Source organism: Zalophus californianus, chromosome 10 (genome assembly GCF_009762305.2).
Source record: "Zalophus californianus isolate mZalCal1 chromosome 10, mZalCal1.pri.v2, whole genome shotgun sequence".
In the NCBI taxonomy this organism is placed as follows: Eukaryota; Metazoa; Chordata; class Mammalia; order Carnivora; family Otariidae; genus Zalophus; species Zalophus californianus.
The window spans coordinates 106,382,897-106,394,496 of record NC_045604.1 but is presented as its reverse complement, the minus strand read 5'-3'; the positions used below and the strand labels follow the sequence as shown (position 1 = coordinate 106,394,496).

At 58.5% G+C, this 11,600-nt stretch overlaps 1 protein-coding gene across 4 annotated transcripts; it reads left to right on the top strand.

Moving 5' to 3' along the window:
- The first annotated feature begins 2,152 nt into the window (after positions 1 to 2,152).
- On the top strand, positions 2,153 to 11,512 carry SLC12A9 (solute carrier family 12 member 9). Of its 4 annotated transcripts, none has more exons than XM_027612564.2 (14): positions 2,153 to 2,264; positions 3,003 to 3,222; positions 3,452 to 3,586; positions 4,035 to 4,166; positions 4,533 to 4,841; positions 5,483 to 5,590; positions 5,724 to 5,835; positions 6,418 to 6,575; positions 6,694 to 6,776; positions 6,947 to 7,071; positions 7,258 to 7,450; positions 7,623 to 7,797; positions 8,042 to 8,188; positions 10,214 to 11,512. In XM_027612564.2, the coding sequence occupies exons 2-14, from the start codon at positions 3,042 to 3,044 to the stop codon at positions 11,104 to 11,106; spliced, it is 2,751 nt and encodes a 916-aa protein (XP_027468365.2). In that variant the 5' UTR covers positions 2,153 to 2,264; positions 3,003 to 3,041; the 3' UTR covers positions 11,107 to 11,512. The 4 variants fall into 4 exon arrangements, with proteins under 4 accessions (XP_027468365.2, XP_027468368.2, XP_027468367.2 ...); XM_027612566.2 differs by having other exon boundaries at positions 2,155 to 2,260; positions 10,214 to 11,106; XM_027612565.2 differs by lacking the exon at positions 2,153 to 2,264 and adding an exon at positions 2,283 to 2,893 and having other exon boundaries at positions 10,214 to 11,106.
- Positions 11,513 to 11,600: the final 88 nt, after the last annotated feature.

Sequence of the window (11,600 nt, the reverse complement as noted above, 5' to 3'; positions counted from 1 at the left end):
GAGAGCAGTATAGGAAGCACAGAGGGTTGAACAGGGGTGAGGATTTAGGTCATCTAGAAGTGCAGGAGAGTGAACAGACTAGAGAAATCTTGTCGGAATGCTGGGCGGTGTTAGGGCCCACTTGAGGTTCATGGTCATGAATTTGAGAGGAGCTCCCACAGTTGGGTGTTTTCTTCAACCATATTCAGCTGCTTTGGGCAGGCTCGGGGCAGATGGGGAGTTGCATCTAGCAGGGCTGTGGTTTTGCCAGGAGGTTAATAAAGTGAGAGAGGGACAAGGGAGTGCTTTTCACTGACCATGAACTTTAAGCTGGGTAAGATGGGAAGTGAGTGGGCGACAGTGGAAAGAGGGCAGGATCAATGGATTGGACTCCAGTGAGGTGGAGGGTTGTTGGGGTCAGGGCACCTTTCCTTGACCAAACTTCAGTCAGCCTTCTCTGAGCCCTCTTCGGACTTGGCCTCTACCTTGGCCCCCGTCCTTGCTGGGCCTGCCTAGCCCAGTTTAGGGAGCATCTTCCCCACCCTTGATATCTGATCACCCTAGCCTGCCCTCAGCAAGAATCCTAAGTTAGAATCCCCCTAGTCTTGGTATTTCCTCTTGGTAATTACTCATCACTGACTCCCTCATTCTGCTTGTTGGCTATAAATCTCCAGCTGCATTTGCTGTATTTGGAGAAGAGCCCCATCTCTCTCCCCTATTGTGATAGTCTGGACACCTATTACAAGAGTCCTGAATAAAGTCTTCCTTACCATTTTAACCAGTGTCAGATTAATTTTTTCCTTGGCAGGCATACCAGAAAAGGGGAACAGAAAGGAGGAGGGGCTGCAGTCATTTACTGGCAAGGACAAAGTCTGGGCATAACCATTGGGGATTGTGGAGGGTGAAATCTGTGCTGATCTATGGAGTTCAAGCAACTGCCACACCAGGGTGTTGAAAGTCTCATCGGTATGGATATTGAAATCATCAAAAGCCATGACAGGATGGTGTGGGAAAGATCCACGAACCAAACTCCGTCGTGGGCAGCACAGATGACCACTGAAAACGCCACAGTTCAGCTGTTCATGAGACCTCTCCCTGGCAAAGCCACATTTGGGCCGCTTTGAGCCCGTTCTCCTACGGGAATGTTGCAGATAATCTACAGCCAAAGACCAGAGGCAGTAATAGCGGTGTTCATTTCCTGAGGCTCAAGTGACATTGTAGCCACAAAGGACTTTATCAAGATTAGAAACTGATTAAGGAAGCCCTCCCAGCTTCAGTTTCCTAATGAAGCATCTACCTCACAAAGTGCTTATGCATATATAGTGTATGCAAACGACTTACTGTACGTTTAGCCAGTGTTTTCAAGTGCCCATTAGTTCATCGAACCCTCTCATAGCAACCTTATGCAGGGTTCTAGTTAATCCCCATTTTACAGATGAGGAAACGGTGCCAGGTGGTGCTCATGTTGATGGTACCCGTAAAGAGTGAGGAGGGGGGGAAAAATCCCATCTTCCGGAAGCTCACAAGTCCTGTCATCTCTGCTCGAGGGGACAACACCTAGCAGGGAGGCATGAAAGCCGCAGGAGGACGTTGCGGACTGACGGTGGCCTGTGCAGCCAGAGCTCGCCGGGATCAGCGGCCGATGGCTCCCTCCGATGGCGGACGCGGAGAGCGCAGCCGGTGGGAGGAACCGGCCGCGAGGGGCGGACCTCCTTGGGGGTGAGGGCTGAGGCTCTAGGGTTAGAGACGTTCCCGGGATTCGAGAGGCTGGAGGAAGAGGACTTCGGAAGGCGCCGAGCGACGCGGCCCTGCGTTCCCGACGACGCACCTGGGCCAGGTGTCACGGCCCCGCCCACCTGCAGTGGCCTTCCGCGGTCACCGCACGCCCCTTTCAGTGGTGGCTCCTCCGGGCGCCTCCGCGAGCTCGGATTGGGGTCCACCCGCACAGCGGGCACTTGTTTGCATCGGGGTGATGGGCGCCTTAGGAGCGGTGGCCTACACGGTGCCCTCAGGGGCGACCTAGGGAAGCATCCCGGGTGCACGTGGAGTGGGAGCCGGGGCCTCGCCGGACCCCCGAACCCGAAGGGGGCGGGGCTTCATGGGCGCGCCCACGGGGCGGGGCTGGGCCCGGGGACCAATGGGGTGCGTGGGCTGGGGGGGCGGGCTCCGGGCCTGGCATCCCGGTAGCTGCAGCTGGCTTTTCCGGCACCCGCGCCCCCTCGGCCCGTAGCAGACCCCCTCCGGCTCTCGGGGATCGCCCCCGGGCGGCTGCGTCCTCCGGGTGGGTGAGTGAGCGCCCTGCCTCTCCCGAGCTGTGGGGATGCGCCTGGCCGGAGAGAAGCGGATCTCGGCCCCCTCCAACCCTCCCGGGGAGAAAGTGGGCAGGAACCGGGGCGGGGTGGGGGGAGGAGGACCCACCTTCTGTTGCTGGCCTGAGTCTTTGTTTTGGTAGTCGAGTGGGTGGTCGAGATTGCAGGGCGCCTCGTGTTGGTGGGAGGAATCTGGTGAGGCTAGGGGGAGAGGAGCTGGTTTGAGATGGGTTGAGAGAGAGAATTGATGGAGGACGGGGCTTTGGAAGATTTGGAAATTTCTCGTTGCCATGGGTGAGGTGATTGCTTGAGGGAGTTGGGAGGGGGACAGCTCAGGACACCGGAGGAGGGAGTGAGGAGGGCCTCCTGCCCAGAACTCACTTCCCTTTTTGGGGGATTTGTTTCCTCTTGCACTGCTAGTTGAAAAGGGAGAGTAGCTTTGCCCCTTCTCAGAGCCATTGCCATCCTTAGTCTCAGGGATATTGGGGGGGGTCCCTGGGAGCTGGGAGGGGATTTGGTACCCAAATGCTAAGGGTGTGGAGTCTGCCATTGTCCTGAGAAGTGGCAAGGACCAGTGTGCCCCTCACGAACTCTCTGAGTTGCTGGTGAGTTCTTGCTGCTCTCCCTTTTGGGGAAGTTTCCAGGTGTTTGGTTAGAGATGTTTTTGAGGGGCTCCGTGGAGCTGCTTTCCATTAAGGAAACTGTCTTTTGCAGGCCTCATAACCCACTGGTGGCTTCTGCCTGCTCTCTGCCATGGCCAGTGAGAACTCTCCTCTGCTGGCCTACCGGCTCCTGGGGGATGAGGGGGCTGCCTTCTCTGCCAATGGGGCCGGGGGTCCTGGAGGGGCATCTGCCCGGAAGCTCTCCACTTTCCTGGGTGTGGTGGTGCCCACGGTCCTGTCCATGTTCAGTATAGTTGTCTTTTTGAGGATTGGTGAGTGGCGTGTGGGGCTTCCTCAGGGGTGCAGTGGGGTGAGGGAGGGGTGGGGCTGGGATGAGGTGGGGGAAGGGTCCTGGGAAAAGTGGGTGGATGAAGAGCTTGGGGAGAGGGCTCCCCGTGGCCTTGTGTTTAGCTCTGCCCTGCAGGTAACTGATGCTGATGACCAGTGTGGTGGTGGGATGCATGAGCCACCCTCTGACCTGCTTTGCCACTCCTGTCCCAGGGTTCGTGGTGGGCCATGCTGGGCTGCTACAGGCTTTGGCCATGCTCCTGGTCGCCTACTTCATCCTGGCGCTCACCGTCCTCTCTGTCTGTGCCATCGCCACCAACGGAGCTGTGCGGGGGGGTGGCGCCTACTGTATCCTCCAACAGTGATGGACTGGGGTCTGGGCTTTTCTGTCTTGTAGGGAGGAGATGGGGCCGGGACAGGGCAAGAGAGAGGCAAGTTCTAATGAATGTTCAGCAGGCAGGCCGATATAGGGAAGGTGACCAACATGGCCTTACATGTATGTTAGTGCTAGTCTCCTGTCCACCAGGTGATTCCCAGCTGTCATTGTGGTTCTCCCAACAGTCTTTGTCAATTCGGTCGTTCATTTTACAGTTGAGGAACTTGGAGCTCAAGAGTATTAATGACTTGTGTAAAGCCACGTGGCTTGGGAGTGGCTGCGCTGGGCCAACTTGACACTGGGGACGGTCCTGGTGTGTGCAGGGAGACAGGGCTGCAGAGTGCTTTGTGCCCAGACCCTTCTTCCTGCTCCATTTCGCTCTCTTTTCCCTTAACACTCACCCCCTCCTTCCACTTTTAGTTATGATCAGCAGGACCCTGGGGCCTGAGGTTGGGGGCAGCATTGGCCTCATGTTCTACCTGGCTAACGTCTGTGGCTGTGCCGTCTCCCTCCTGGGGCTGGTGGAGGCCGTGCTCGATGTCTTCGGGGCTGGTCTGTGCTCCAGGCGGCTCTGCGGGTTTGCGGGGTCTGGGATTCCGGGGTCACAAAGGAGAGAGCCCTCTCTAGAAGAAGGGCTGCGTGGTCCATTAGCTTGGCTTTCTTGAGTGCCTCCTGTGTTTCCCGCCTCCTGGGGACATCTGAAAGATGGTCCTGGCCCACAGGCAGCTTACCGTCTGGTTGGGGAAGCCCAGGCTAGCACCCCTAAAATCAACAGAGCAAGACTGGTGCTATCCAGCAGGGAGGGGTAGGATGCCGGAGGACAGTGGGGCCAAAGAGGGGGTTTGTTCCTGCTTTGATTCATGGTTGGGATCCCTCCTGGGGGTCTGGTCTTCTAACTCTCTTCCTTCCTCTTTGTAGACTCCACGGGGTCCAGTGGACTTCAGGTTCTGCCCCAGGGCTATGGCTGGAGCCTGCTCTATGGCTCCCTGTTGCTGGGCCTTGTGGGTGGGGTCTGCACACTGGGGGCTGGCCTCTATGCCCGCGCCTCCTTCCTCACGTTCCTGCTGGTCTCTGGATCCCTGGCCTCGGTGCTCGTCAGCTTTGTGGCTGTGGGGCCCAGGAGCATCCCCTTGACCCCTTGGCCCGGCCCCAATGGCTCCTCCCTGCCGCCCCAGGTCGGCCACTTCACTGGCTTCAACAGCAGCACTCTGAAGGCCAACTTGGGTGGTGAGCTGGGCACAGGGGCGACAGGGTCCTTGGGGCAAGGGGCAAGCCTGTGAGGGAGCTGGGCCCTTGGAATCCCTGGATAAGAACAGACGTCAGAGAGACTCAGGGGCAGGAGGTCAGATCTCTGAACAGTGCAGGTCATTTAGCATCTGGCCAGTGTGTCTGGCCCAGTGGGGCGCCAGCACGACCACGAGACCGATCCTGCCTTAGAGGAATTTTTTTAGTTAGAGAGATAAAAAGGGCATTCAGGAAACAATTAAATCACACAATAAGACCAAGAATGATTCAAGTGGATGAGAGTCAGGTGAGGGGTCATCTGGGGATGGTCCCGGTGTGTGCAGGGAGACAGGGAGGGGGGAGGCTGGGGATTTCAGGTAGGAGCCAGAGGGAAGGTGTCTCAGGAAGGAGCAAGGACGAAGGCCTGGAGGGAGGAATGAGGAGAATGGGGGCAGGGGTAGGGGAATGGAGGTGATGAGGCCAGCTGAGCCAGGGCCTGTGGCCGGTCAGGGCTGGGGTCTTGGGGAGGGTAGTGGGAGAGGCGCGGGGGTTTGGGGCATGTGGCGAGAGGGTGGCAGGGCCAAGATGCCCGGATCCCTGTGAGGGATACCGACGCCCTCTTCTTCCTGGGAACCATCCCTCAGCTGGCTATGCCAAGGACTACACCACGGGGGCCATGATGACCTTTGCCAGCGTCTTTGCTGTCCTTTTTAACGGCTGCACGGGCATCATGGCGGGGGCCAACATGTCAGGTGAGAGCCTCTGCCCGCCGCCCCCTGGGGTGTGGGGCGGCCACCCTGTGTGCCCCTGTGGGAGTGCTGAGGGCTCCGGGATGTAGGGGATGGTGGAGGGCTGACCTCTGCCCTTCTGCTCCTCTCCCTCCAGGGGAGCTGAAGGACCCCAGCCGGGCCATTCCTCTGGGCACCATCGTCGCTGTCACCTACACCTTCTTCATCTACACTCTGCTTTTCTTCCTCTCCAGCTTCACCTGTGACAGGTGCCAGGGGAGGGGGCCAGCCTGGCCCTCGAGGGGGTGGAGGGGGTCATGGAACAAGGCTGCCACACCGGGATCACCCAGCGCATCCCAGGCTGGCGGGGCAGGTACCCCTGTTGTCGGGATGCAGGGAACACGAAGACTGTTTCTCCCACAGGGAGAGAGAAGGAAGTGCCGCCACCACCGATGGGGATAGCTGGCTAAATGCCGATCGCCAGCCTGTAGCCAGTATTCGCTGTGTTCCTGGGACTGTTGTAGCGTTTGGTTTGGGGGTGGTGGGGGATGGTTTTCTAATCAATTTGTATTTCTGTAAATATTTGGATTCTTGTGCAGATACTGTTAGGAATGTCTACCATGTGATTAAACCCAAAGCAGCGCAATGAGAACCAGGGAATACCATGTCTTTCCCCTCCGGGCACACATGATGTATTACAATGGGCTTTGAGATCAGGGCTGGGTCAGTTGAGAATACCCAGGACTACCCAGCTCCTCACCCTCACGTAGAGTCAGAGCACTTTTCTCACGGCGGCCCTGGGAAGGATGCAAGTGTGTTATCTACGTCCTGCTCTCCCCCCCCCCCCCCAGGACCCTGCTGCAGGAGGACTACGGGTTCTTTCGCGCCATCAGCCTGTGGCCCCCACTGGTGCTGATTGGGATCTACGCCACGGCGCTCTCAGCCTCCATGAGCTCACTCATCGGGGCCTCTCGCATTCTCCACGCTCTGGCTCAGGATGACCTCTTTGGTGCGCCGTCCCCTGCTCCTTGCCCGGTTCTGAGCACACACCTTCCCTGCTCCCCCGTGTCTGTCTTGGTCTCCACTTGGCCCAGGCTGATGTGTCCGTTGCGTTTCTGTTTGCACAGGAGTGATCTTGGCGCCGGCCAAGGTTGTGTCCCGAACAGGGAACCCCTGGGGAGCTGTGCTTTATTCTTGGGGCCTAGTGCAGGTAAGCCTTCCTTTCAAGCTGTCCTTCCCCTTCCCCTAAGCCCCGCCTGGTTCTGCTCCCAGGACCAGGAGGGGCTTAGCCTTGGGCTGGGAGAGTGAATGACAAAGGCAGGATGCGTTGGTGTTTAGCGGGGGGATGCACGAACCCCCAGCCTCTGGGTCCTTGTCTAGCTGGTGCTCTTGGCCGGGAAGCTGAACACATTGGCCGCTGTGGTCACTGTCTTCTACTTGGTGGCCTATGCTGCGGTGGACCTGTCCTGCCTGAGCCTGGAGTGGGCCTCGGCCCCCAACTTCCGGTGAGAGAAGATGCCTGTGTCCCCAGAGACAAAGAGGGAGGAATCGGAAGGACTCAGTCCCGGGGGGAGGGGGGGAGGGGGGCTGAGGCTGGAGGGGGGCTGAGGCTGGAGGCGGGGGTTGCTGAGGCTGGAGACGGAGTGGAGCGGTCGCCCCTGAGTGCCCTTCCTTCTCTCCCCCACCCCCAGCCCCACCTTCAGCCTGTTCTCCTGGCATACCTGCTTGCTGGGGGTGGCCTCCTGCCTGCTCATGATGTTCCTCATCAGCCCTGGGGCCGCCGGTGGTTCCCTGCTTCTCATGGGCCTGCTTTCCGCCCTGCTCACAGCTCGAGGAGGCCCCAGCAGCTGGGGCTACGTCAGCCAGGCCTTGCTTTTCCACCAGGTTGGGGGGCTCGGAGGAGGGTGGGGAGTGGGGGAGGCAGTCTGGGAACCCCCCGCCCCCCACCAAATAGGCCTCCTTGTGCCGTGGCTGGAGTCAGGGTTCTTGTCCGAGAGGTGGTGAGTGGGGCTGCCCGCTTGAGCCCTTCCTCTCCACACCTTACCCCTGCTCCCAGGTGCGAAAGTACCTGCTCCGGCTGGATGTCCGGAAGGATCACGTGAAGTTCTGGCGGCCCCAGCTGCTGCTCCTGGTGGGGAACCCCCGGGGTGCACTGCCTCTGCTGCGGCTGGCCAACCAGCTCAAGAAGGGGGGCCTCTACGTACTGGGCCACGTCACCCTGGGAGACCTTGGTGAGTCGCGCCCCCCATGTCCCCCCCCGCCCCCCCCTCCCGTTCCCTCCCCAGCTTCCTTCTCCCTCTCTCCTCAGATGCTCTTTGTGTTCTTTGGGTCCAGAGGCCTCATGCTTCTTCCCCGATGACGCTTCCAACCAGCCAGAGCCCTGCTCAGACCTCTTTCTTTGGCCCATTGGGGATTTGGATTCTAGGAGAAAAGTACATGGGTTTGGCTCTCATCTGCTGCCTCCCTTCTCTGCAGACTGCCTGCCCTCTGACCCTGTGCAGCCCCAGTATGGGGCATGGCTGAGCCTGGTGGACAGAGCCCAAGTGAAGGCCTTTGTGGACCTTACCCTCTCGTCCTCTGTGCGCCAGGGGGCTCAGCATCTGCTGCGGATCTCTGGTCTTGGTGAGCTACTCCTCCCTGGGTCCCCTCAGCTCCCTCTGTGGCCCCTTTCAATCTCTGCTACCGTCCCCCAGAGAGTAAACCACAAACTGCAAACTCCGAAAGGAACTCAGGGTCTAGTCCAGATAAGACGCAGCGCTCAAGTTCAAAGATAACAGATGGTGTGAAAGTCCTGACACCCGGGGACTCATCTGATTCTTGGATGGACTGGAGATGGGTGCCACTGACATTGTTTTTTTTTTTTTTTTTCCCTGTCCCCAACATTAGGGCACAGGCTCTGAAGACCACGTTGTGTGTCTGGGGACAGTGGGAGAATTATTTGAGGCTGGGGGGCTGCTCCATCAAATCTAGGGCAGATGGTTTCCAGACATCCAACTTCATGACCGCTATGCACTGATGTGGCCGGTGACAAGATGGTATCTCAGCTGGGGCTTGGAAGGGGCGGAGAAGGAAGGGGTGGTGTGACATTGGCCTCCAGAGACTTCAGAGGATGCAGAGGGTGTGTGGGGCTGATGCTTTCTGAGTGAGTGTTCGATTCCCTGCTTTGTTACCCTGCCTTAGTGCCGAGGCCTCCAGCCTCGCACCCCAGCTTCCTGCAAACCCGTGCTGAGCTGCCATCTTTTCTCAATCCCAGGCGGGTGTCAGCCCCCTCCCTGAGTGCATACTCCCTTCTCCACTTAGCTCTGGCTCAGGTTCAAGTGTTGGACAATATCCTGTTCAGTGTAAATCAGAACCCTGGATGATGCTCAGGAAGGGGTGACTAGTTTCATTTGCAAGATCGGCTGGAGTTCACACCTGCACAGGTGTTTTGGGCTGTTGTCAAGCATTGTTAGAGAGCTTGGTGTCTCCTCAGCCCCACCCTCTGTGGGGGAAACCATGCCGGGAGACCACTACTTTCTGCCACATTTATCCTCAGAAAAATGATTCAAATGAAGGGAAAGGATTTCCTCCAAATAGTAAGTCCTCCTGGAGTGCAGAACTTGATTTACTGGTGGATTTTGAGCAACCCGTCTGTTTCACGAGAAATAAGCCTTAGACACGATCTCAGAGTTTTTCTGTAAATTCAGCCCTGTTAAAGTGGGCATGGGGGGGAGGCTATTCAATTTCACATTGGTTGTTCAAAAATTTAAAAGCCAGGAACTGTCAGCAGGGACTTGGGGCATTGTGTTTGCTACACGCGCGCGCACACACACACACACACACACACACACACACACACACACATGGGTCAGAGGCTCAGAGAATAGGCTCTGGTGCTGGGTACCTTGTGTTTACCTGCGGACCCCAGTATCTTCTGACTGTGAGCCTTGGGGCAAGTGACTTCACTGCTTTGTGCCTCAGGTTGCTTATCTGTGAAAAGGATGAGTAAAGAGTCCCTACCTCATAGTGTTGCTTCAAGAATCAGATGAGTTAAAACACAAAGTGTTTTCAACAGGACCTCGCCCTTGGTTAGTGTGTGCAGATGGTAGCTGTTTCTTCCCCGGGGACCAGGCTTTGGACCTGCCATCATTAGGGCCCTGCAGTGGTAGGAACAGATCAGGCCAGTTCTCATCCTCCCCCAGCAGAGGCTGGGGTGCCCTTTCCCTGGGGATTGAGGCCATGAGCTTGACTGTTGCCTACTCAGGGGGTCTGGTCTGCCAGTGCAGTCAGACCCTCATCTCCATCACGAAAAAGGTGTGCAGCTAGGAGCTTGGAGCGGAGGCATCCTACTGCCGTGGACAGGAAGTGCTCATTAGTTAAGAAGAATCGCTGCTGAGGCGAACTTTCGCCTTGTATTTAAGTGGGGGAGATTAGTCATGTAGATGCAACAAATAAATGCATGCAAAAGCATTTGGGAAAACTAAAAGTCATTATGCAAACGTGCGAAACGTTGCCGGGAGAGCCCAAGCATGGTGCGAAGGCCATACCTGATGGCTGACGTGTGTCGCTGTCAGCGTGTCTGAGTGGGTGCATATTAGCGTGGGGTAAACTTGGCCTGCGAGTCTGATTCCTGTTGGTTCCTTCCCACCTCCCCCTCTCTGCCCCCAGGTGGCATGAAGCCCAACACGTTGGTCCTGGGTTTCTACGATGATGCTGCACCCCAGGACCACTTCCTGACAGACCCGGCTTTCTCTGAGGCTGCTGATGGCATCCAGGAGGGCGGGTCCCCAGCCCTGAGCTCCCTGTTTCCTCCACCCCGGGCTCCTGGGAGCCCCCGGGCTCTGAGTCCCCAGGACTATGTGGCCACGGTGGCAGATGCCCTCAAGATGAACAAGAATGTGGTCCTGGCCCGGGCTTGTGGAGCGCTGCCCCCTGAGCGGCTGAGCCGGGGGTCTGGGGGCACCTCTCCGCCACATCATGTGGACGTTTGGCCCCTCAACCTGCTGCGGCCCCGGGGTGGGCCTGGCTATGTGGATGTGTGTGGCCTTTTCCTGCTGCAGATGGCAACCATCTTGGGCATGGTGCCTGCTTGGCATAGCGCCCGGCTCCGGATCTTCTTGTGCCTGGGGCCTCGAGAGGCCCCCGGGGCGGCTGAGGGGCGGCTTCGGGCACTGCTGAGCCAGCTGAGGATCAGGGCCGAAGTGCAGGAGGTGGTGTGGGGCGAGGGGGCTGGGTCTGGGGAGCCCGAGGAGGAGGAGGAGGAAGGGGACTTTGTGAACGGCAGGCGGGGAGAGGCCGAGGCAGAGGCCCTGGCGAGCAGTGCCAACGCCCTGGTTCGGGCCCAGCAGGGGTGCAGCCGAGGAGGAGGGCCTGGGGGGCCTGAGGGTGGGGATGGCGAGGGTGGGCCTGCCACGGCCCTCACTTTCCTGTACCTGCCTCGGCCGCCAGCCGATGCTGCCCGCTATACTCGCTACCTGGCGCTGCTGGAGACTCTGACCCGTGATCTGGGCCCCACGCTGCTCATTCATGGTGTCACCCCCGTCACTTGCACTGATCTCTGATGCCCGGGGCCTGAAGCAGAGGGTGCCTGGGTCTAGGGACCCACCTTGATTAGTGGATGTGGAAGGGAAGGGCAGCCTCCCGCCTGCGCTGCATGTGGGGTGTGGAGCCTGGTGGAAGGACTAGGGGATCCTGGGCTGGGCATCCATCTGTCCCTGGGAGAGGGGCTTCAGGGCACTCATGCAGGACAGCGGTCCCGTCCCCACCACGCTGGGGGAGGAAGCCAGCAGCCCTCCCCACTGGCCTCCCTCCCTTCACTGGTGCCTTGATGGAGGCTGGGTCTCTGCTTTGACTCTCAGCTACCTCAGTCTCCCCTCGCCCAACAGATTCGCAGACCCCTGAGGTTGTGATGTTTTTGTTGTTTTATTTTTCTAACCGCTGAACGTGAATAAAAGACCGAAACACTAAGGGCTGACTGAGCACTGCTGGCGGGGAGGGGTAGGTGGGGCAGGAAGAGGGAGAGACCTTGTATGGGGGAGTGTGGGAAGGAGCGGAG

What these genes read in the sequence shown, in the direction of transcription:
- SLC12A9 (XM_027612564.2), top strand. Translation starts at nt 3,042, where the DNA reads ATGGCCAGTGAGAACTCTCCTCTGCTGGCCTACCGGCTCCTGGGGGAT. An exon ending in GCGGGGGGGTGGCGCCTACT is followed by an intron (nt 3,587 to 4,034) that starts GTATCCTCCAAC and finishes TTCCACTTTTAG; the next exon opens with TTATGATCAGCAGGACCCTG. An exon ending in GGCGGGGGCCAACATGTCAG is followed by an intron (nt 5,591 to 5,723) that starts GTGAGAGCCTCT and finishes CTCTCCCTCCAG; the next exon opens with GGGAGCTGAAGGACCCCAGC.